General features: G+C 39.8%; 2 protein-coding genes across 6 annotated transcripts in view; one reads left to right on the top strand and one right to left on the bottom strand.

Moving 5' to 3' along the window:
- PEX3 (peroxisomal biogenesis factor 3) overlaps positions 1 to 1,239 on the bottom strand; it is a 32,608-nt gene extending 31,369 nt beyond the window's left edge. Inside the window, exon 1 of the mRNA XM_041737987.1 lies at positions 926 to 1,239. Coding sequence (XP_041593921.1) covers positions 926 to 998 — 73 coding nt within the window. The 5' untranslated portion in view covers positions 999 to 1,239. The remainder of the gene's footprint in view (positions 1 to 925) is intronic.
- Positions 310 to 22,441, top strand: ADAT2 (adenosine deaminase tRNA specific 2). Of its 5 annotated transcripts, XM_041738009.1 has the most exons (7): positions 310 to 447; positions 675 to 1,013; positions 11,135 to 11,239; positions 14,455 to 14,605; positions 15,761 to 15,867; positions 21,581 to 21,653; positions 21,758 to 22,441. In XM_041738009.1, the coding sequence occupies exons 3-7, from the start codon at positions 11,180 to 11,182 to the stop codon at positions 21,799 to 21,801; spliced, it is 435 nt and encodes a 144-aa protein (XP_041593943.1). In that variant the 5' UTR covers positions 310 to 447; positions 675 to 1,013; positions 11,135 to 11,179; the 3' UTR covers positions 21,802 to 22,441. The 5 variants fall into 5 exon arrangements, with proteins under 5 accessions (XP_041593943.1, XP_041593938.1, XP_041593935.1 ...); XM_041738004.1 differs by lacking the exon at positions 675 to 1,013; XM_041737994.1 differs by lacking the exons at positions 310 to 447; positions 675 to 1,013 and adding an exon at positions 1,249 to 1,465.
- Positions 22,442 to 25,175: the final 2,734 nt, after the last annotated feature.

The following is a 25,175-nucleotide window of genomic DNA, read 5'->3' as shown; positions in this document are numbered from 1 at the left end:
ATTCTTTGGAAAACTTCTGTTCTTGTTTTTTAAGTACTTCTGTAACCAAAGCATGTAGTTAGTGTTAGTATTTCTAAAAAAAAAAAAAAAAAAAAAAAAAAAAATCAAATGCTAAAAATTCCCTCTTAACATTCCTACATTCTCTTCTGTATCTCAAGAGGCTTTTTTTATTCTCTCCTTCAAATCTCTGCACTTCTGACATGACGAGCGCCATATGGGGCAAAGGCTCTCACGGGGATCCTGTTTCTTTTTTTTTTTTTTGGGGGGGGGGGGGATCCTGTTTCTTAAATGTCCTCTCAGCCTGTGCAACTCAGTTGTGCCGGCTAGATGGGCATTGATCCTAACCTTGACGATGCTGAGGAAGACTGCACAGCACCTTCCAGACTCTGTACTGCCTAATTTTTATTCTAAAGAAGCAGAAACGGAAGTAAAATGTCTCTCTGTCTGGTACGTATCTTCCAGCCCTTGAGTCTGACCGTGCGGTTTACCAAAAAAAAAAAAAAAAAAAAAAAAATTCAAACTAGCTTTCAACCACACTGCAAGTGCAGGCTTCAGGTAACTCTCCTAGGGTATTAGGAAACTTCTGAGAAGGATGGAAATACCGAGGGTGCCACACAGAAACCAGCGATCTCACAGGAAAGCAGCAATTTAAAAATGTGTGTGTCTTGAAACAGAAACTTAAGGGCAGTGGGTGCTCCCAGCGTCCGAGAAGAAAGATGGGAGAGAAACAGCGGAGGCGGCAGCGCTCAGGACAAAAGACCGCGATCCCACAGCTGCAGACGGGCGGAGCGTCGGAGGCCGGTCGGCCGGCGCCCGCTTTCCTGTGTATCCGGGACTACCGTCGCCCGGCCCCTAGTCTAGAGGACAGTCACTTCTCCGCCTCCCCTTTCTCCCAAACTCCCCTTCCGAGACGGCTGCCACTCACCTCCGAGGACTGTGCCCAGGAAGATGCATTTCTTTTTATGGCGTTTTAGAAAATTCCACGTAGATCTCAGCATCTTCAGGCCCTCAAGGTACGGGCTGCCTCGGGGCGGGGGGGGGGGCGGGTAGTTCGCCAGGAAACCGCTTCCTCGTCGCGAGGCCCGACCGAGCAGCCGTCGTCCCGCTGGCTGCTCCCCGAAATCACAAACGCGACTCTCCGCAGAGACTGTCACCGGGGCGGGAAGGGGGCGTGGGCTAGAGCCGAGCCGCAGCGCTCTCTGCCGCCGCCGCCGCCGCCGCCGCCGTCGCCGCCGCCGCGCCCCGGCCCCGCCCACCCGGGTCCGTCCGGAATGCGCTCCCGAGTGCATCGCCCTTCGACTTCCCTGGAAACGGCGGCCCGCGTTCTCCGCGTTCCGTTGCCCCGAGCAACGGGCCCGGGTGCGGGATGGAGGCCAAGGCGGCGTCCGCGCCGTCTCCGGTCGGCGGCGCGTGCCCTGTGACGGCCGAGGAGACCGAAAAGTGGATGGAGGAAGCCATGCAAATGGTGAGGAGTCCAGGGGTGGTGGATGCCGGGGGTGGGAGCTTCCTTCAGCCCTCTTCCCGACCCGAGCATCTGAGCAAACGCCCTGGCTGTGCTTTCTCGCCACCCAGATCTCCGCGGCGGTCACGTTTCCTGGGGAAACAGCCGGCTTTGCTGTCGTGACATCTTCTTTAGCCCATCCTCACGGTGCTGCAGGGGAGGAAGAGAGGAAGTACAGAAATCATTTATTTTTATCGGTGGCTTGCCTGAGCCACCCAGCCCTGCCCTCCCTGCGGCCGGCCTCTTGGCGTGCTGCGCCCCCTTCCGCCCCGGGGGGCTCGCTCGCGAGTGCGGAAAGGCTCAGTGTTTTGTATTTATGATCTCCTGACCCTCTCTAGCAGGAGAAAAGGCACCGAGGATATGGGTCTGATGGTTCACGGTGAAACAGTCAGATCCTACCATTCATTCGTCTGTCCTACTGCCCTGTCTTTTGTTTGTTTGTTTGTTTTAAAGATTATTTATTCATGAGAGACACAGGGAGAGGGGCAGAGACACAGGCGGAGGGAGAAGCAGGCTCCATGCAGGGAACCTGATGCGGGACTCGATCCCAGGACCCCGGGACCACGCCCTGAGCCAAAAGCAGACGCTCAACCACTGAGCCACCCAGGGGCCCCTACCCTCTGTCCTTCAGGATTGCTGATCAAGAAGGGCCCTGATCAGATTTGTGTAGGATCCAAGCTTTACCCATACTTACGTGTGCCAGTGAGCTCTTTAATAGGGATAAGAGTGTGTTTGGCATATACAAGTATAGGGGAATCCCTGGGTGGCGCAGCGGTTTGGCGCCTGCCTTTGGCCCGGGGCGCGATCCTGGAGACCCGGGATCGAATCCCACGTCGGGCTCCCGGTGCATGGAGCCTGCTTCTCCCTCTACATCTCTCTCTCTCTCCGTGTGACTATCATAAATAAAAAAAAAAAAAAAAACAAGTATGGGTACACAAATACATGTACCCACTCACATATACGTATGTAAAATGCCCTTCAGTTTTACATTTCTCTAAAGCTGCTGTAAAAGAAATCTTTTTTTCATACGGCATATTGATTATATTCTTCCAATCCTTCGTGGCTTCCATCCTCCTATAGTTAATTAATTCTGTAATTGTGTATTCATTCACCCCGCTGATGTTTGTTGAGTGCACTATGTTTGGCATTGGGAATTCAGGACTGAACTGATTTTGGTGTATTCTTTTCGCTTCTCTTTTCATACCGTTTCCCCTGCATTCATTCACTATTATAGGTGAGTATTTTTCTCCAAGCCATGAGACATTACAGCATATATCATTTGTTTCTGTTACTTACATAATGTCCTTTTAAACTTTTTTTGTTTTTAAGATTTTATTTATTATTCATGAGAGACACACAGAGAGAGGTAGAGACACAGGCAGAGGGAGAAGCAGGCTCCATGCAGGGAGCCTGACACTGGACTCGATCCCAGGACCCTGGGATCACGCCCTGAGCCAAAGGCAGACTCTCAACCACTGAGCCACCCAGGTGCCCCAGTGTCCTTTTAAACTTGTTTCTCATACTTTTTTGAAAGTGACTCACAGTAAAAAAAAAAAAAAAAAAAAAAAAAAAGTATTTTGTTTTACAACCCAGTAAATATGTACATAGTTATAACTGAAAAGTTTCACAGAACAGTACTTCACCTTCCTATGTGCAGTTTTCCTGGTATTTGTTTTTTTTCTTGGATGGAGGAGGAGAGTACTATGTATTTATGATAAATATTCCACACCCATGATCCTCTCCAGTCAGAAGTTCTTTGAAACGATGCTGTTGGCCTTGATCAGTCAGAGGATGGAATCTCTGACTCAGCCATCCCGCGAATGGCCCCACAGGTAACGGGAACTGGCCGTTGAACCTGCCGGTCATCTCGTCATCCTCGGTCCTGTCGATCTGGGTGGACACAAGAGCCTTGGTGCGGGTGATGCGGTTGCTGGCAGAGCATTTCTGCGGCAGGTGCAGGTCCACAAATCACTGGCGCGGTTCTGCAGGTCCAGGATGCGCCTGCCGCCACTGTGATGAGCTCAGAAAACTCTTCCGTCAATTTTTGAAAAAAAGAAAAGGCTAACCCTGGCCCCACTAACTTGATTTTATGACCCATTCTTTGAGCTTACTTCATAATTTATTTCTTCCATTAAACTTACAAGATACATAGCCTTCTGATACTTTAATTACCATTCACATATATTTAAAAATTAATTTGTAACTTATAATATGGATTTGTTTGTCCTGAACTTCTTTTATGTTACTAAATCCTCTAAGTTGGAGAGAAGGAGTTTTCACGTGATAATCAAAATCTCAATCTCCTTTCCTCAGACCATTTCAATAATATCCTATGTTGCACAGCTTCTTACACAGAGCTGTTGCACAGCTCTTAAATAGTGAGGAGGATAATATATGCAAAGGCTAAAATATCTTAGAGTGAGCTGCATTGGTATCCTTCCATGGGTGAGAGATCCAAAGGGCAGATGATGCCTGAATGCTGGGAAGTCAGAATGTATGGGCTCTTCTGTTTATTTTCATTTGCTTCAGGAGCTCTCCTCAATGTGTTTATGTGTGGAGCCCACATAGATGAAATTTTCAGAGATGCTACTGCAGAGGACTTACTTAATAGTGGTTTTGAAAACAGCTAACTTGAATCAGTTATTGGGCTTTCCCATTCATGTAGCAGAGCTGTGATTTTTTTTTTCATGTTTTCATATTTTGGGTCTTTATTTTCCTTTCAGTGTCTTTTGGTCATAGTATATTGGAACATTTCCTCCACCTATCTCTGCACTTATTCTCTAGACTTCTAGACTAACCAAGTAAGTCCTTTTACCTTTTGCTGTGTCCTTGGGAAGTTACTATCCCTTCTGTTTCCCTTCATACTCTTTTAAAATGAGATGATTGAACTCCACATACTTTCTCAGATCTCTCTGGCCTTGACATTTTTGTCTCTTAATTGGATTATAAACACCTGGGGGATGTGATTACCTAGTTTACCTACTCCTACATAGGGTCAAGGAGGCCCTTACTTAGCACTTGTATTTTGATTTTGGCCTATACATGTTCTTTCAGGTCTTGAAGGGGGAAAAGTGCTTGTCATAAATCTTAGCTTTGTTCATTCATTCCCTCTCCACTACAGAAACTTCAAATCGTGAACTACTTTGAAGATTGTTGAAGTAATTCAAGGTATACTCTGTAGTTCTGAGAAGAGTTTAAGATTAGAGAGGAGGCATGGCTAGTGCCAAATCTGTTCACCTCTGAGGAATTTGAAAGTGAAATATGCAGTATACATGTAGTAGGGCAGATACTAGCATTATCATTGCTTTTGTGCAGAGTAGACATATCTAAATGGCCAATATGAGTAAGTAGAATGTCTGGCTCTGATTGGCCCAGGCAGGTGAACACAGCCAAGTCATATAATTTCTGGGTCTTACTGTCTTCATGTTTAAAATAAAGGGGTTGCACTAGAAAATTTCCATTCTAATCTCTGATTTTAATCTACAGATGTAAGCCTGAATTATAAAAGAAAGGAAAACAGTTTTTGAGAAAGGTTAAAATCTATTTTTTTAAATCATCTAAAGTTGGTCTGTACAAAAATCAATACAACCCTAAGTCTTATAGGTATAACATTTACGGAAGGCAACCTGACATAATATAATTAACAGCCTCAAAAAAAAAAAAAAGTTCATATCAATTGACATAGTAATATAATTCTGTGGCATTTATCTTAAGGAAATAGTTTAGAAAGATAAAAGCAATCATTGTCATTGCAATGTTATATGTAACAGAGAAAACTGGGAAGCAATTCAAACTTCTGATAAAGGGAAATGGTTAAATTATGGTACCTTACTGTGTTGAATAATGTACTGCATCAAAATGATTATGGATACTATGTATAAACATGACATTATCACAGCTGTCACACTCAACATTAAGCAAGCAGAATACAAACTGTTTTATACTGTACATGTACAAGCAAACAATACAGATTATTTTATAGTATACACGTAGATTTAGAGGTTAGACAGGCATATGTTCAAACTGTAGAATGCCTACTGGCAACTAGCTAACCTTGATAGGCTCTTAATCTTTTAGCCACAGAGGCCTCTTCTATAAAATGAGTATATAGTATCTATTTAACAGGGTTGTATAGATTAAAAGAGATAATGTTTATAAAGCCCCTGACACATTATGCTCAATAAATAAAAGCTGTTTTTTTAAACTTTTTAAAAAATCAAATAAAGACTAGAGAACACAAATAATTAGTTAACATGGTAAAGATACTTTTTTTTTAAGGTATGGGTCATTTTAAAGAAATTTTTCACTACACTTTTGTAGTAAATACCTAATTAAAGAGATAGTGTAAGAAGAATAAAACCAGAAAGGAACCAGTGGTAAATAAATATTAGTGGAATGTAGATGGGCTCTTTATACCATCAAAGGCAGAAAACAGAGGAGAAAAACAGGTGGGTTTTAATTACATAAATATTAAAAACTTCTGCATGCTAAAAGGGCAAGGTACAAAGTAACAAAGCAAATTCGTAAAGAAATGATCGGACTTGACCAAAGAGTTGGTGGGAGAGTTGGAAAGTATGGGATGGGATGGATTGAAAATTATGTTTATTATTTAATTAGTTTAACTCCATTTTGAACTTGACAGCAAAGCAAACATGTATTTTATTGAACAGCATTTCACCTAAACCCATTTTTGTGGGGTTTGGGGGTTGTTCTCACCACTTCCTCCCTAACCCATGTTTCCCAACTGCTCACCCACTCATCCTCCACATGGTGGGCTGGGCTATTCTTCATTAATAACCTGATTTGCCCTTTTAAATACTCTCCTCATTCATGGTTTCTCTCTCATTTGGACAGCAGTTGAAGGCTTTTCACAAAAAACAAGTTAATCTATGTAAGAAGGAAGATAATACTGGGAGTTGGGACAAGGAGTAAAGGAGATAAGTTTGCTGGAAGGAAAAAGAAAATCCAAAGGAAAGAATGAAATGCACACGCCCAGTTACCTGGGAGCCTGGGTGGAGTGGGAGGCTGCCAGGCTTTCTTCCAGGTGACTAAGTCAGGACTTGGAACCCCACTGGGCTTCATGGGTTCTCCTTGTCCTCTGCTACTTCTTCTTCTCAACTTAGCCTTAAATTCTCTTCTATGTACTTGAGGTAGCAACACAGCCACACATAAAATTCTTCAGGAGATAGTTTTACAGAAAATCTTTGTCACATGCACCCCTCATTTGTTCTTCGCTTGCAGTTTTTTATCCTTAAACTTTCTAGATTTCAGTTTCTCAAGTTTCCCTTTTTGTCCCTTACTAGACCTGTTTTGAACCCAAAAAGTGACAAAACAGCTGATCAGTGGTGACTAGAGTAGAAATTTGAGGCAGAGTGGCCAGGAAGCTAGTACCTCATAGGTGTCCATAAATATTTGTTAAAGAAGTGGAATGCCTGGAGCAGATTACCTGGATTCTGTCCCTGGCCTCTCACATGAGCAAATTCCCTAATTTCCCCATGTCTCCATTTGCTCATTTGTAAGATGGGGAAGCTCACCCAATCTATCTCATAGCATTGTAAACAAAATGCATTAATACTTATAAAGTGCTTAAAATAGTCCTGGGTCAAAGTAAGTTTTTCAGGAAGGTGTAAGCTCTTATGATTTGCAAGCTTAGAATCAAAACAGTTGTATGTAGACATAACAGTCTGTGGTGATAGTTAGAAGCTAGAAATCTAACCTGTAGATAGGTCACTGTTCAAGCCACTGGTTTTCATTTCCGCCATAGCCCCCAAAATTGCATGTGTGTCACTGATCCTTTTTTCTTGGCCTGTTTTCCTTTTGGGATCTTCTGAAACAGCACACTCTTGATTTTCCTTCTACTTTATTAAGCATTTCTTCTTCATCTCCATTGAGTATCTCTCTCCATTGCAAGATACTTCTTGTTTACTCAACCTTTATTATTTTTTAAACTTTTCCTTTTGAAATAATTATAGATTCACAGAAAAAAAAAAAAGATTCACAGAAGTTGCAAAGAAAGTATATAGGGAAGGCTCATGTACCCTTTACCCAGCTTCCCTCCGTGGTAACTAATCTTATGTAACTGTAGTACAATAATCAAAACCAGGAAAATGACATCGATGCAATCTGTAGGGCTTACTCAGATTTAATCAGCTTTGTATGCACATGTGTGCATAGTTCTATGCAATTTTATCACGTTTGGTTTTGTTTAACCACCACTAGAACTGCTCAATCACCACAAGGCCACCATTCCCTCCTAAGCCCTTAAACCCTGGCCAGCATTAATCTGTTCTTTGTGTCTGTAATTTTGCATTCAGGAATGTTATATATGTGCATATGGAACCTTTTGGGGGTTGGTTTTTTTCATTGAGCATATTTCCTTGAGGTCCATCCAAGTGTTAAGTGAATCAGTGGGTTACTCCTTTTGTTGCTGTGTGGTATTCTATGGGATGGACATACCACAGTTTAACTATTCATCATTTGAAGGACATTTAGATCATTTCCAGTTTTTGCCTATTACGAATAAAACTCCTATGAATATTTGTGTCTGTATCTGAATTTATGTATTGTGTGAACCTAAGTTTTTAGTTCCTTGGGAGAATGCCTGAGAGTGCAATAGATGGGTCATATGTTAACTGTATATTTTGCTTTTTAAGAAACTGCCAAACTAGTTTCCAGAGTGGCTGTACTATTTTACAGCTCTACCAGCAGTGTATAAGTGATCCTGTTTTTTCCTCAGTCTCACCAGCATTTGGTGTTTTTACTTTTTATTTTAGCCATTCTGATAGGTGTGTAGTGATAACTCATTGTGGTTATAATTTGCATTTCCTTAATGGCTAATGGTATGAATATATTTTCACGTACTTATTTGCCATCTGTAGGCCCTCTGGTGAAGTATTTCATAATATCTTTTGCCCATTTTCTATTCGGATTGTGTTTTGTTTTTGTTTTTACGGTTGAACTTTTAGAGTTCTTTATATACTCTTGATAGTAGACCTTTGTTGGATATGTGGTGTGCAAATATTTTCTTCCAGTTTTAGCTTGTTTTTTTTTTTTTCTTCTTCTTAACAGAGTGTATTCATTTCCTATGGCTTCTATAACAAATTACTACAAACTTGGTGGCTTAAAACAAAAGTTTATTCTCTTACAGCTTTGGATGCCAGGTGTTTGAAATTCATTTCATTGGGCCAAACCCAATGTGTCAGCAGAGTTGCATGCCCTCTGAAGGTTCTAGAGGAGAATGTTTCCTCACCTTTTCCAGCTTCTGGAGCAATGTTCTTGGCTTCACTCAAAGCCCCTCCCTCTATCTTCAAAGCCAACAGTGTAATATCTTCAAATCTCTCTCTTTTCCTCTCTCTTATTAGGACACTTGTGATTGCATTTAGGGTCACTTGAGTAATCCAGGATAATTTCCTATCTCAGGATCTTCAACAAATATTTGTTGGGATGAGTAAATGATCTCTCTTGTGTGTATTTGGAGTTCTGTGTATTCCAAATCTTACTTTAAATAGTGTTCTTTGTATGCTGATTCCCTTAACTCATGGATACTTAGCATCGCAGTCCTTACTGCCAGCCCTCCTCCTGGCTTTCCTTTCTCTAGTACCCAGTGATGCATTTGTATATTTATTTGCATATATTCACTAAACCTTGGAACTCTTCAGATTTCTGAACTTTGCATAAACTGGGCATGCTTTAACCATTGTTACAGAACTGGACAGCCTGTGGGTGGTTCATGACTCAGTTTGGAAGAATAGAGTGTTACTGCTTCAGATACTGTCTCCTTACATCTGTGCAGAGCCTAGCTATGTCCCACTACCCTGGAGGAGGAAAGGGAGATACAGAGAAAGGAGAAGGAAGGGGCTTTTCCTTTCACCTTTATTGGCCCAAGGACAAGTTAAGTGTCAGTTGAACATGGTTGCAGGGGCAAGGAACCCATGTTAGAATGATGATAGGAAGTTATTGCTACTGTAAATAAAGTATAGCTGGGAATAGGGTCTAGTACAGGAGGAAGAACATGCTGTTTTAAGCAGTGTCTTCAACTTCGCACTGTATATGCCTTATGCTGTGTGTGAATACCTACACTTACTTGGTAATCTGGTCTTCCAGAGTATCTTCAAGCCTCTCAAAATAAGAAATGCTATGCTTTTCTAGAAACAGCCATACTTGGATTTTCTTGACTGTAGTGAGATGAAAATGATTATATACTAGTTCAAGAGTTGTGCTCTTCCTCTGTTCTCTCTCAGCAACAGGATCAGGGAATATGCAGATGTAACCTCCTTGCTTTCTGCTCTTTCCCCAAAGAAGTATTTTTTAGCTATCTTGGCCCTTGGCTTCTCTGGTTCAGTCAGCGACAGAGCTAGAAGGAAAATGGATGGTGGGGGAAACTGCCAATATAAGCATTGGTTTACCGTTTACGAGATGATGGTGGTGGAAATGCTCTTAAGCTTATTTTCCTAATTTATATTCTTTAATTGAAATGTACTTTATATACAATGAAATTCACAGGTCTTAAATGTGTTGTCCATTCAGTTTTGACTGAGCAAACATCTGTGTAATTGACACCCTCTGCAAGATAGAGTTTTGACCGCCCTGGAAAAAAGTTCCTTGTGTCCCTTTCCAATCAGTATACACATGCCCATCCATGAAAAAATTGCTATCATTGTGTTTACTTTTGTCTATTCTAGTATTACACCTGAAGAGACATACAGTGTGTATGCTTTTATGTTTGACTTCTTTTACTCAGCATGTCTGAGATTCACCCATGTTGTTAGTGTATCTCTAGCTTGTTCCTTTCATGCTGAGTCCACCATGTGACTATGCCACAGTTTGTTTATCTGTTCTCTTGTTGATGGACAGCTGTGCTGTTCCCAGATTTGGGCTATTATGAGTCAAGCTATTATGAACATTCTATTTTAGTATATATGCTACCGAAGCAAGCACTGTTATGAACATTCTTGTACAGGGTTTTGTGTGTGTATATCTGTATGGACATATATTCCCTTCTCTTGAATAAATACTTAGAAGTAGAATTTGTTTCTAGGCTATATGTATATTTACCTTTTAAATAAATTTCCAAAGTGTTCTCCAAAGTGATTATGCCATTTTCACATAGAGTGCACCAAAGCTTTTCTTGTGTCAAAGCAGAAATAGCATAGAGAGACATCCAGTCTGGTTACCTTTTTGCTATTGGAACTCTAGAAGGTATCTTCTTAATATTCAAAAAATTAAGCAAGTAGAATTTCAACAAGGGAAGGACTTCAATAAAGTATTTATACATGTTATCTATTTTCCTTTGCAAACATATATATGATCTCTGAAAAGTTGCACAGACCCTGCCACTGCAAGAATAAGAGTCAGTTTTATTCTAACAGCCTTTTGCTCACTTCTGCTTGCAATGAGAAGAAGAAATCAGGGGCTCAGAACCTATGAAAGGTTTTTTTCCTGAGTCTCCCTTAATATGGGTATAACAGAAAACAAAGGCACTAAATATTGAACTATATTTAGGGGGAGGGAGAGCTCAGCTGTGTTTCTTTGTTCTAGTGTTTATACATGTGTACTTATGCTATGTCTGTTTCTTTCCCGTAATCTTTCTAAGTATTGAACGTTACATCTTAAATTTTCCACTTTGTCTTTTAGGCCAAGGAAGCCCTAGAGAATATTGAAGTTCCTGTTGGCTGCCTTATGGTCTACAACAACGAAGTTGTGGGGAAGGGACGAAACGAAGTTAATCAAACCAAAAATGTATGTCATTTGAATAGTCTAATTGCAAACATACAGCAGTGAAGGTAGGAGTGCGCTGAACTTCATCACAGTAGCAAGAAGATGGGTCTGTGTCAAGACCCATAGGTACCGATGAAAGGGTAGTCTCCCTTAACATTTCTTTTTTTGAATGCCTTCATTTCTAGTTATAAAGTGATCCATGTTTTTTAAAATTTGGAAAATTCAGAAAAATTTAATGAAGCAATAAAATCTTTGGGGTAATTTTCTATTTTATGGAGTCCTACTTTAGCACTTGAGTGAAATTCAAGAAGGGATATTAGGACATTAGAGTGTCAGTACTGAAGAAATGAATCTAATCTCCATCCTTAGCAAATCTAATACGAAAATTCCACTTTACAAAACACATCAATTTAACTCATCACATTCTTTACTATCTTTACATATTGTTTTCCTCCTGGTAGATTAAAAAATCATCTTAGTTTATATATTTGAAGGTATTAAAGGATTGTATAAAGGAAACTGTTGGTATGTTATATATAATTCAATGGAATAGTCTCTACCATCTGCTGTCTCTGTACCTATATGTGGTATTACACTTTATTATTTTTTATTTTTTTAAAAAAGATTTTATTTACTTATTGAGAGAAAGAGTGACTCAAAGAGCACAAGTAGGAGAAGCAGCATAGGGAGAGGGAGAACAGGAAGCCTGGTGTGGGGCTCTATCCCAGGATCCAGGGATTATGACCTGAGATGAAGGCAGATGCTTAACCACCTGAGCCACCAGGCACCCCGTCATTCCATACACTATTATTTTTTATTTATTTTTTTTATTTAACAACTTTTTTTTAGAGAGAGAGAGAAAGAAAGTGTGCATGTGTGCACAAGTGTGGCAGGGAGAGGCAGAAGGAGAAGGAGAGAGGAAATCTTAAGCAGGTTCCATGCTTAGTGTGAAGCCTGATTCAGGGCTCGAGTTTATGACCCTGGGATCATGACTTGAGCTGAAATCAAGAGTTGGACATATAACTGACTGAATCACCCAGGCGCCCTGGTATTATACTCTAATAGGTTGTGTGCCTTTATATTACTGTGGTTAGGTTGAGAAGTTCATGAATTAAGGCAGTATTTCTTGGTATTCCAGCAGTGTGTCACAGTAAGTATAAATGAAGTATGCAATTTTAGGATTATCAGAAATACTAGGTGGACTCACAGCTTCTAACCATAAGGACACTCACATAGACTTTGATCTTATTTGATCTTGGGAACCAGAGAACAAATGTTGGTAATAGTGCTATGGGGAATTTAATGTTTATCTAGCACATCTATCAAAAAGAAAACACATGCAAAGTAGGAACCTAGATTCACAAAGCAATTATTATGTGGTTATCAAAACACTTGTGAGGTAAGTAATAAACATAATGTAGCAATCGTGAATATACAGATACTTGTCTGGGTGTAAAATTCTGCATTTTGAGTAATTGCCCTGTCTCCATATTTGTATTTTGTGATTTGGTATGATATCTTTAATATCAGAACTTTGAATGCCCTAATGTCATCCATCTAACCCCCCAAATGACCTGGGTTTCTTCTGTATCTTGAAATTAACCTGCATTTATTTTGGTTTATGTGTCCTATAGAAAATTACTCTACAAAAGTCTTCTATAGAAAGACTCTTGACCCCAAATAAGGAAACCTGAGTCCTACTTTTGGCTCTGATACTACCACCACTCTTATCACTACCATCACCTCTCCCAGCTGTGTGTTTTTAACATGTTCTAAGTTTGCTTATAGTTACTCATTACTAAAAGAGAGGTTGAGGGGCACCAGGGTAGCTCAGTTGGTTAAGTAGCCGACTTTTGATTTCAGCTCAGGTCAAGATTTCAGAATCCTTGGATCAAGTCCTATTCTGGCTCCCTGCTTAGTGGGGAGTCTGCTCCTCTGCCCCTCCCCCAGCTTGCACGCGCTCTCTCTCTCTTTCAAATCAATACATCTTTTTTAAAAAACCCAAAAAACACTTATTTGTAAGACACCACACCACTCTGGATTTTCTTAAAAAAAAAAAAAAAAAAGAGGTTGATTGCAGTGATTCAGTTCAAAAGTTACATATTGAGAATCCTAGGGAGATTTGGTTCAGTAATTCTGAATCTGATTTTTAGAAAGTACTTGAGTTGGGGAAACTTTTTTTTTTAAGTTCCTCAGTTCTAGTATGCAGGTAGGTTTGGGAACCTGTTCTCTAAAGTGCCTTACAGCTCTGAGTTTGTAATTCTGTCCCTGCGTTGCTTCCATCTGCGTGTAGCTTCAATGGCACCTTGGCCACTGTGCCAGCATTTCTCACACCCTATTCTGTGCCACAGGTAATGAGAACCTTTTTATTTGCCCCAACCAGATTTTATACTTGTTGAGGACAGACTTTTTAAATCTCACATAGGATTTAGCACAGTGGCTTATACATAGTTAGCAATCAGAATAAGCTTATTGATAAATGTTATTATCCAAATGTTATTAATAATTATTGCATACAGAGCACATATATAGCTCACAGCATCTGCTTCGTATAATTCAGTGTTTTATGAGGTAGAGATGCCAGTGTACCCTGTATTACAGATAGGGGAACCACAGAGAAGTTATGTAACTTGCCCAAGGCCACATAATTAGTGATGTCACAGACAGGATTCAAATTTAGGTATGGTTATTTCCAAATGCTATGTGATTTCTCTGTATTCTACGCCACCCATGAGGTATCTGAGACTGATACCAAATCTCTGCTTTTCTCTAGAGTCTGCCAGAATATAAAATCTCATCCCAAAGAAAATGTAAGTGATGACATTCCACTAATTAAATACAGATTTGTGTAGAGTGAAGTGAAGGATAGCTTTGAAAACATTGACAATGGAGCACATGCTTAAAGACTTCACGCTTTCCCTAGAATATTCACAAACTCTAGACTGTCCCCCCCACCCAGACTTATATTTTCTGTGGCATTTTAATTGAAAGAGCATCCCTTTAGGTTCTGAGATACTTAACTAAAAATATGGCATAATTCTCATGGCATCTCCTATAAGGTGTCTTTTCTTCATGAGGTTATGGGAATAGAACTGGGAAATACATTGCCAAGTGCTAAGAGTGTCCCAAAACTTTATTCATTAAAACGCCAGAAACATCAGGCCCATTTTGTTGTATTTATATTTGAGTGTTTGTAAAATGCAGTTACATGTTGATGCCAGTGCTTCTTTTTTCAGGCTACTCGACATGCAGAAATGGTGGCCATCGATCAGGCCTTAGATTGGTGTCATCAAAGTGGCAAGAGTCCTTCTGAAGTATTTGAACACACTGTGCTGTATGTCACCGTGGAACCGTGTATTATGTGTGCAGCTGCTCTCCGCCTGATGAGTATCCTTTGACTTTGTAAGTTAATGTCTTGTGCCTCTCCTACCAACTTAAAAATGGCCAGACACATAAGCTGTTTTCTAATATGTGAAAACAGATCTGTAAAACAAGTTATAATATATTGTACCCCTTGGCCAAAAAATTTTTAGGAAAGATTTTTGAATAATAAAATTACTTCATTTTCTATCAATAGATATAAAACCATTAGCCAAATAAACTAGAGAAAGAAAAACTAAGAGCTAACTACTTGTGTAAGGATAAGTCATAAATTAAGGTAGATGATAAAACTGCAGAGGATAGGTCTAAAGAATATGCAACTTTGGATAATAGATTATTGGTGCCTTTGAATATAGATTATAGGTGATTTAAAAATTTTTCTTTCTCTGCTTATATGTTTTTGTTTATTCTTGCCATGAATACCTATTACAATGTGTGAAAAATTTTAAGTCATTTATAATGGAAATTGAGAAAGTTACAGCTCTTTGAATTGTCTTTCATAGAATGACACACATATTGAGTGTTAGCAAGTTTGTCTCCAAAATCTTTAAAAAATTATTTGCTAGTTCAAAAATTCAATTTCATACTTGTGCATTTTTATGTACTTATTTTGCTATGTATGTGTGAAAAATTTTATCACTTTAAAAGTAACACAGGGTTTTGAGTATAATGTGTATAATCTCTACTGTGTAAAGAGGGGAGTTCTGGTCAACTTAGAACTCTCTCCCTAACCTACCTTACAAAGTGGTTCAGCTTTGATCTGTTTTATATTGGGGCACAGGTTATATTTTATTTGGAGAAAGATGAAGGGACAATCCTGTTTTTGAAAGGTGAAAATCCCTGGATTAAATTCCTACTTCCTTTCTGGCTCCAATTCTCTAATGACTCAAAGAAAGTGAGTTAGGAAAGACAAGTGAGAACACCAAACTGTGAACATTTAGCAACTATGTAGTCAGTTTTCATTATTTGCAGTTGGAAGATGTTAATCTCTAAATCCTTTATACCTCTTCCTTTGTGTAGATGGATTGTATGATTTTTAAGACTGAGCCTAAGTATAACTGTTTTTAAAAGTAGCCAGAGCCTTTCGTCCAGGATGGCCTGGTTTTGTCACTGTATGCACTTGAGCTGCACATTCTCTTCAGGACCTTAATTCTTTCTCATAAATTCCACTGGTTGTATATGGCTGTCAGAATGAACGATTTGGCGGTTGTGGCTCTGTTCTAAATATTGCCTCTGCTGATTTACCAAATACCGGGAGACCATTTCAGGTAATATGATCTGCTTATGCTTTTTCTTGCTAATTGGTTGGATCTCTTTATCGGCTTGGGAATACTTCACATGTGGTCAGGATACCAAAAGGCTGTGCTAGAACCAGGCCTACTCTGGGACCTCTGGTCAAGTTCATTTTTGCCTCAATAGAAGAAGACAGCTAATCATTTCCAGGTGAGTGCTTGGCTCTTTTAATTAGCAGAATCTCTCCAGAAGAAGAGTCTGTGGCCTTCCCAAGTGTCTTCTGACAGTCTTTACCAATGCCTTCAGGTACGTTTGGTGATGCTGTCACTTTGGCATTTTCACTCAGTTGATTGTCCCCACCTCCATGCTGTACCACATTTGTGTGAAGCTTGGCCTCTCAGTGGCAGTAGATGCTATTTACAGTGCACACACAATATTTTAACACAAAGCCAGTCATTTTGCTTTATTGCTATGTACTATATTTTTAAACATTTTTTTAAAAAAAGATTTTATTTGTATTTATGAGAGTGACACAAAGAGAGAGAGAGAGAGAGCCTAGGGGAAGGAGCAGAGGGAGAGGGACAAGCAGACTCTGCTGAGCACTGAGCTGGATGTAGGGCTTGAACTCAGAACTCTGAGATCATGACCTGAGCCCAAACCAAGAGCCATACGCTTAACCAACTGAGCCACACAGACATCATTGTTGCTGTGTACTACTTTTGGTGTCTAGCAATGAATACCTGTATTTCCATTATCCCGCCCCCCCCCACCTTTTCAATATTGAAATTTCCCCCCAGATCCAAGAATCCATATTACTTTCATCTTCTCTTAAAAATTCTACTTTCCTTTTAATCTTGCCACCTGTCCCCAAGTTTTTGTGTTTAAGGCTATGAGCATTAGGAAATGATATTTCAGAGTTTGGCCTATAGACACATAGCATCTTTCACAAACTAGTTTGATTGTTTTTTCTAAGGTTAATCCTAAAATATTATGTTTTAACAAGAAAAGGATTTAACAAATGCTGGACATGGTGGGCGGTTAACTTCAAAGATCTCAGCAGTTCTTAGGAGAATACTGAGTACCTATGAAGGGCTAAATTTGGCTGAATCCCACTGAGAGTAAGTTTTGGAAAACATTCTATTTTGAGTTTTCCCAGCCGAACATTCTTTCCTAACAAATTCTGTACATCTGAGAATAGATGACTTTTAACATCACATCAAACAAATTGTAATAGAACAACGGAGAGTGAACAATATGATCGGCTTGACCATTAAGAAAATCTGCAAAGTGATTTGATTTTTCCAATCACTTATATCAGTACTTCAAAATTTGCTTAGTTAGCTCTTTCTTTACAAGCGAATTACTGACTCTGTACTTTATTTATGAGAAAGAACTAAAGAATTTCTCAAAGCTTCTGGGCAGAACAAAGATGAACTCTTGGATATCAGACATGGATAGAAAATTTCTCTACAACAGAGTGACATTGGTTGCATAAACTGTCCTCTCTTACACATCTCTGCACAGAGTTGATCTGGCTGAACCAAAGAATAAGTTTGTTTGTAGTGTATGTACCTGGCCTAATTGGCTTCAGTGAAACGATGACCATTGTTTGAAGACCAGCCTCCAGGTTTGATGCCAAATTATGTTTTGTTTTTGTTTTTAATGTTTCGAGAGTCTAAAGAAAACATTGATACCTTAGGTTTCTGGACCCTATGTTTTCTTCCTTTATTTGGTTGGGTTGGGCAGGGGGTTTTATGTGAGGTGTTTTTGTGGTTTTTTTCTTTTTTAGTTTTGTTTTTCACATACCCTTGTGTGGAGGGCTGACTTTCAATAGATTGCAGGGAGAGAGCTGCTCTGCTACATGGGAAACCCTGACCCAGAAGCAGGTTCCCCATGAACACTCACTGGTGATGGGTGAGGTGGGTAGGCCCGTTCCGGTCTTGCTGTTTCCCAGGAGGAGGGGCTCACCACACCAGACTGTGTTGAACAGGACTGTATGGAGCAGGGTGTGAGGGCACATGGGCAGCCTCGGGCTGGGACAGCAGGGGGACAAGTTCTCTGAGGCCAATAAGGCTCTATGTCACTACCCAGTATTCTGCTTGGGTGGGCTTCTGACTTAGAGCGTTCAGTCATAATCCCACAGGTGGTAGCTTGACCCCATTGGCTCCTTAGCCAAACACATATACCAAATGTATTTTTTTAAGAGCGTTCTCACATGATTCCACTGAGCAACCAAGGTGGAGGATCATAGCTCTAACTTCATAGGTGAGGAGGTGCTTTGTGCTCCTTATGTTCATGAGAGCATAAGGAGAGGTGGGAGATCTGAGGAGCATGAGAAGGAGGCCTGAGAATAAGAGGATTGACCCACCATGGTTAGAATGATCGGAGAAGGTTGGGAGAACTGAAAAGCTAAGGAGGAGAGAGTTCTAAAAAGAAGTGAGAATGGTCAGTAGTCTCCACACTGCAAAGAGTTGTGGAGGTTGGAAAGGAAACCAGTGTTTTGGTCAGTAGGGGCCCTTGGGATATCTATAATCACAAGACAGTGAGGATGAGGTTGAGGAGGAAATGAAAGCCACACAAGCCTACAGCCAGGAGTCTGGAATGTTCTCAGGGACCAGCAGGGTCAGCAGCTTGCCTGAGGGGCAGGGTGGAAGGAAGGTTATTGGTTTTTGTTTTTTTTTTTTTGCCCAGCCTTACTGAGATAAAATTGACAGTTAATGTCGTGTAAGTTTAAAGTGTACAATGTGATGATTTGATAGATATATAGATTGTGAAATGTTTACCACAATAAAGTTAGTTAGCACACCGTTCACCTCATGTAATTACCATTTTGTTGTTATGGTGAGAACGCTTAAGCTCTACTCTCTTAACAGTTTTCTTTTTCTTTTTCTTTTTTTTTTTTTAAGATTTTATTTATTTATTCATGAGAGACACAGAGAAAGAGAGGCAGAGACACAAAGCACAGGAAGAAGCTCCCTGCATGGAGCCTGACGTGGGACTCGATCCAGGGTCTCCAGGATCATGTCCTGGGCTGAAGGCAGCACTAAACCACTAAGCCACCCAGGCTGCCTTCTTTACAGTTTTCAAGTACACAATACAGCATTAACTATAGTCACCATCCTGTACCTTAGATCCTTAGAACCTTATAACTGAAAGTTTGTATCCTTGGATCAGTGTCTCTTCATTCCCACCAACCTCCTGCTCCTCTGCCCCTGATAACTACGATTCTACTCTCTGCTTCTATAAAGAAATGTTTTATGTTTATATAAATATATAAATTATGTATATATATGTGTGTGTGTATATATTTTTTTCATTATATATATGCAATAGAATATTCAGCCATAAAAAAGAAGGAAATTCTGCCAACTGGGGACAACGTGGATAGACCTTGAGGGCATTATGCCAAGTGAAGTAAGCCAAAGAAAGACAAATACTGTATCATCTCACTTATATGTACAATCTAAAAACATGAAACTCAGAAAGCTTATTTCTTTGAATGGGAGAGATTTACGCAGGCTTTATAATAGGCCCAGTTAAGAGATGATGGAAGGCACAAGAGAAAGAGAGTTTCGTTCTGAGCAACAGATCACTCTAAGCAATGACCACACTGGGCAGACCCTTGTGCTGGCACTCATTGGCTGCTTCCTCTCCTGTGGTGGCTTCCAGATGTGCCTCCTTGGCATCTCTGTTCATTTTATCATTTCATGCACCTTAGAAGGATGCAATGCATCAAGTCTGTGACATGCTTTCAAAGCCCTGGATATTTTGATCTCATTTTATCTCATTCTTTACCTGTAGGCCCCCCACCCCACATTAGTTGGTTTTTTTATACAGCCTAAGCTTATTCTTACTCTTTCCTTGAAATGCTCTGCTGAGTTTCTTTAAATAATTGCGCTTTTGTTTTTATTTTTTTAAGATTTTATTTATTTATTCATGAGACACAGAGAGAGAGAGGTAAAGACATAGGCAGAGGGAGAAGCAGGCTCCATGCCGGAAGCCCTATGTGGGACTCGATCCTGGAGTTCCGGAGGCAAAGGCAGACGCTCAACCGCTGAGCCACCCAGGCATCCCTAAATACTGCTTTTTTTTAAAAATTTTTATTTATTTATGATAGTCACACAGAGAGAGAGAGAGAGAGAGAGAGAGAGAGGCAGAGACACAGGCAGAGGGAGAAGCAGGCTCCATGCACCGGGAGCCCGACGTGGGATTCGATTCCGGGTCTCCAGGATCGCGTCCTGGGCCAAAGGCAGGCACCAAACTGTTGCGCCACCCAGGGATCCCCTAAATATTGCTCTTTAAATTTTTTTAAAATTTTTATTTATTTTAGCGCATATGTGCTTACGAGTGGGGTGGGGGTCGGAAGGTAGGAGAAAGAGTCTTTTTAGCAGGCTCTACGCCCAATGCAAGCTGTCTCAGGGCTCAGTCTCATGACCCCAACATCATGACCTGAGCCGAAATCAAGTCAGATGCTTAACCAGCTGAGCCACCCAGGTGCCCCAAATATTTGCTATCTTTAAGGCAAGTTCAAGGGCAGCCCGGGTGCCTCAGGGTTTGGCACCACCTTCAGCCCAGGGCGTGACCTGAAGACCCTGGATGGAGTCCCACGTCAGGGTCCCTGCATGGAGCCTTCTTCTCCCTTTGCCTGTGTCTCTGCCTCTCTCTCTCTCTCTGTGTCTCTCATGAATGAATGAATGAATGAATGAATGAATGAATGAATGAATAAATAAATAAATAAATAAATAAATAAAATTAAAAAAAATATTAAGGCAAGTTCAGGCTTTGTCTTCATGTAATATTTCATGTAATTTCACTCCATGCCGTTATCACAATTTCTAATCCTTCACATAACGACCTCTTATCTCTAGTTAGATACCAAAGATAGACCAAACTGAACACTTCTTTTTTACAATTTATTTATTTATATGAGAGACAGAGCATGCATGGGAGGGGCAGAGGGAGAGAGAATCTCAAGCCGATTCTGCACTGAGCATGGAGGCCCACACAGGGCCGATCTCACGATCCCAAGATGACGACCCCAAGCTGAAACCAAGAGTTGGTTGCTCAATCGACTGTGCCACCCAGATCCCCCTCAAACTGAATACTTTTTAAAAAAAATCTGCTATAGTAAGGTTCCACATTTTTTTTTCTGTAAAGAGCCTAATATAAATATTTTAGCCTTGTGAGCCACGTAGGTCTGTTACATCTTTTTTTTTTTTTTCCACAACTCTTAAAAAATATAAAAATCATACTTAACTGATCATTTTCAGCTGTGGATTGCCGACTCTAGGTCTGTAGCGTCAAACACTTAATGGGCTACTAGTAAGTACACTAAATAAAAATAGCTGATGCTTAACAAACTCTTAGGAAGTGCCAGGTATTTAACAGGTGTTATTTTATGTAATCTTATTTAATCTTCATGAAATCCTTCCGAGGTAAGTGCTGTAATTACCTCCATTTCACACAGGAGGAAGCTGGGGTACAGAGTTTGATTATCATACCCAAGATCACATAACTAGTAACTTCAGTAGTACTTGATGGAAAAATAATAGTTGGTTAGAGTGACATTTGAGTCCGTACATCTATTCTTTTGTAACATACTTCCTTACCGCATTATTGCTATCCCTAGAGCATATTAACATTACCTGAAGTAAATTTATGTAATTATGTATACATTGCTGTTTTTAATGGGCTACAGGCCACATTGTCATAGGCCAGTATTCATTCCCAATTTTCTCATTTCATCAGTGCATTCCCGGATATCGGGCTGAGGAAGCGGTGGAAATGTTAAAGACTTTCTACAAACAGGAAAATCCAAATGGTCAGTTTTCCCGTGCTATACAAAAAAATAAAGACAAATCAGTGTGAAGAGACTCTGATAAGCACCTACCCTCTTCATTTTCTCTTTTTCTTTTCTTTTCACAGCACCCAAATCAAAAGTTCGGAAAAAGGAATGTCAGAAACCTTGAACTTGTTCTGATGGAAGGTTGATGCCCCTTGATGGAATTCTTGGACTGAAACAAAGCTTTTGACATCACTGAATCATGTTTATCTGTGTCCTTCGCCCCTGGGAAAATTGTCTCTCATGTATTTGTGCTGTTGAAGAAACAAATTAGCATGTTTTAAAAGTCTCACAATTGTAAACAATGATTAGCTTTTCCATAAGCTTCAAGAACATTTTAAGAAGGGGAAAAGAAGATAAAGATTGAGGTCTTAGAAATTAGTAAGTGATGCATAACCTTCCTGCCAAAATAATTGTGCCCATGCCAGAACGTGCTGAGTTTGTGAATGTGCATCCAGACCCAGGCAGTTGGCGTGTGTCCGGACCTCAGTGTGCCACACTGAGGACACCTGGCGCTTCAGAATTGGATTCTTCATTCTTTGTGGCCATTCTGTTCTCCCAGTGTATTGAGGGCCCGTGACTTCCTTGGAATTTGTTTAGGAGTTATGTACATCTAGTCTATGAATGTGTGCTTCTCAGAACAGGTGTTTTTTTTTGTTTTTTTTTTTTTTTGTCTTTTTGCTTTTATAAGGCAGAGAAAATGCATACTTTTTTTTAAAGATTTTATTTTATTCATGAGAGACATAGAGAGGCAGAGACATATTCAGAGGGAGAAGCAGGCTCCGTGCAAGGAGCCCGATGTGCGACTTGATCCTGGGACTCCAGGATCATGCCCTGGGCTGAAGGCTAGAGCTAAACTGCTGAGCCACCCAGGCTGCCCAAGAAAATGCATACTTTTAAAACAAGTACTTAAGTGTCATTTTTAAATCATAGCATATTGCTATAATAAAACCTTCCTTATTCCTTCTTTGAAGATGAATATTTTCTTAAAAAGATAAAAACATAAGTGAGACAATTCCTTCTTTATTATTGAGCAGCTATACTATGCCAGGCTTGATTTGTTCATCAAATCAATGAACAAAACCATGAATCTTGCCCTTATGGAGTGGCTATTCTAGCAGGAAGAAACACATAATACACCTGATAGATTATATAGCATTTTAGAAGATGTTAAGAATTGTGTCAATAAGAAAAAAACAGAGTAAAGAGGATGGTAAAGTGGCATTTGGTATTGGGACTGCTGGTTACACAATTTAAATAGAATGGTTTAATCTTATATCAAATTGTTATTTCTTTTGATAAAAGTCTATATTTAGAATTTAAAACCTAAAATTTAGAAGTGTGCATGAAACCCTGGGAAGGGCCTCCACAGCAGGAAGTCCCAGACACTCAGGCTTTCTGCTGCAGTAAGGGCTGGCGCTAAAGAACAGTTTTGCAGAGCCGCACTGGGGTGTGCTGCGTCTGCCCAGAAGGGGGCCTCGCCGTTCCACCAGAAGCCCAGCTCCAGGCCTCTGTTGCATTTCTTCAGTGGATTCATTTCCTTGATGCAAAGCATCTGTATTTGTTGGTTCTACCATTTGAGCGATGTCTGACTTGTTTGTTTTGAATTACATTACAGGCTGGAATGTAATTGTGGTAAAAGTATTTTTATATTGCTGAGAGTAGCAGCTAATCACAAGTTACATGCTTCAGAGGATTTATAATTGCTTGCTTTTGTACGTGTATGTTTTGAACTGCATTTGAGAAATTTTATGGAGAATATGCATAATTTTGAATCTATAATAATGTTGCATGTAACTTATCTTCAATTTCACCTACTTTAAAAAATTATTTCTTCATTAAATTTTAGTGCTTTGACTAGTTTATTCCTTTTTGAAATTGGTCGTAATTCATTCCTGGCTCCTTCTGCTTTCCTGCAAGCTGACTTCAGTGCACTTACTATCTTCACATCATCGTTTTCTCAGGGATTATTTGTAGACAAAAAAACCTGGAGTCTTTTGTCTAGTGCCAGTAAGGACCAATAAGTCTGGCTAAGTATATATGTCAAGTAGGTTCTTGGTAAACATTTGTTAAGTAAGATTATTGATTGACGTTTGGAGAAAAATGAGTAATAAGGAGAATATCTAGGACTTGAAGTCAAAGCCAGAAGTAGTATATGGGTGTTTTGGCTATCTTACAGATAGTCAATATTAAAAGTATCAAGAAAGTAATAAAACCAAGAAGGATAGAAAAGACTTATACATGTATTCTGTCTCTGCTGTGTTTTGGAGATTGGGTATTTCCTAATTCCTAAGCATGGCTGAAAATTTTAATTTTGGTTACCACCCTTTTGATTCTCTCTTCAGTGATTGATTGACTTCCAGAAAAGTCTCTCCTATTTTTTTTAGTTTTAGGCTCAGTTCCCTCTACTGCTTTTGGGGGAAAAAAAATCAGTTCAGAGGGCATATTGCAGATTGGAGGTGAGCACCTCTGGTGCTGATAGAGGAGCATTGTGAGGTCATAGACATTGAGGCTACGAGATTCTGACCACAATTTTGAAGTGGTGGTGGTGAGTTCTGGACATACGATGAGGTAATCCTGCTTCCTGAGTTCCACATTCTGTAGCTACTTACACATGGCTTAAAATATTAGGATGCTCCAGTTCAAAACATTGAATCCAATTGGTTGACATTGATAGTGCCTAAGAGACTGGCTGAGAGACTTGTTTTGTGCATGGGATGATTCTGAAAGTTGTAGAATGTGAAAAAGTTTTAGAATCATGGCCCTGTTTGGAGGAATTAGTAGGAAATGATTGCATCTAAGTTGCTAGAGTATCCAATGTTTGCTGGTCTTTGCAGTGGACTCGGCTAAGATGGATGGTGCGTAATGTTTTGGCAGGCTTCGATCACTGATAAAAGATTTTTTTTTTTTGATAAAAGATTATGTTAAAATATCTTTGCACTTTCTTGTTACTTGGCACAAGCATCTCTTCCTGTGTTGCATTTGGAATATTATGGAGGGAAAATAGATAGCCAAGAATGCCAATGTAGGCAAGCACTATTAATTTTCTATAAACTTTCTATTTGCAAATAATTTCAGACTTATAAATTTAATTGGTTAACATTTTATACCTTTAGCTTTATCATTGCTCTGTTTATTCTCTCCCTGCCTATCTATCCATATCTATGTACATATGAATGTATATAATTGTTCTTCTCAACCATTTAGTAAAAAGTTACATCACACATCATGGCCCTTTGCCCTGAAATATTTCTGTATTTCCTAAGCATAGGATATTCTCTTATATAGTCACAGTACATTTACTGGCTTCAGGGTATTTAACATTAGTACAATACTTTTATCTAATATACTGTTTGTATTCTAATATTGTCAGTTGACCCCATAATGTCCTTTAGAGAATTTTCCCCACCCACCCCACAGTATTAGAATATTCTAAGGACAGGTATCTTATTTAGTTGCCATGCATCTTTAGCTTATTGTGTTTTTTAAAGATTTTATTTA

This window comes from Vulpes lagopus, chromosome 2, assembly GCF_018345385.1.
Source record: "Vulpes lagopus strain Blue_001 chromosome 2, ASM1834538v1, whole genome shotgun sequence".
NCBI classification, from domain to species: Eukaryota; Metazoa; Chordata; class Mammalia; order Carnivora; family Canidae; genus Vulpes; species Vulpes lagopus.
The sequence above is the reverse complement of the archived record's forward strand: the minus strand, read 5'-3'. Positions and strand labels throughout refer to the sequence as shown.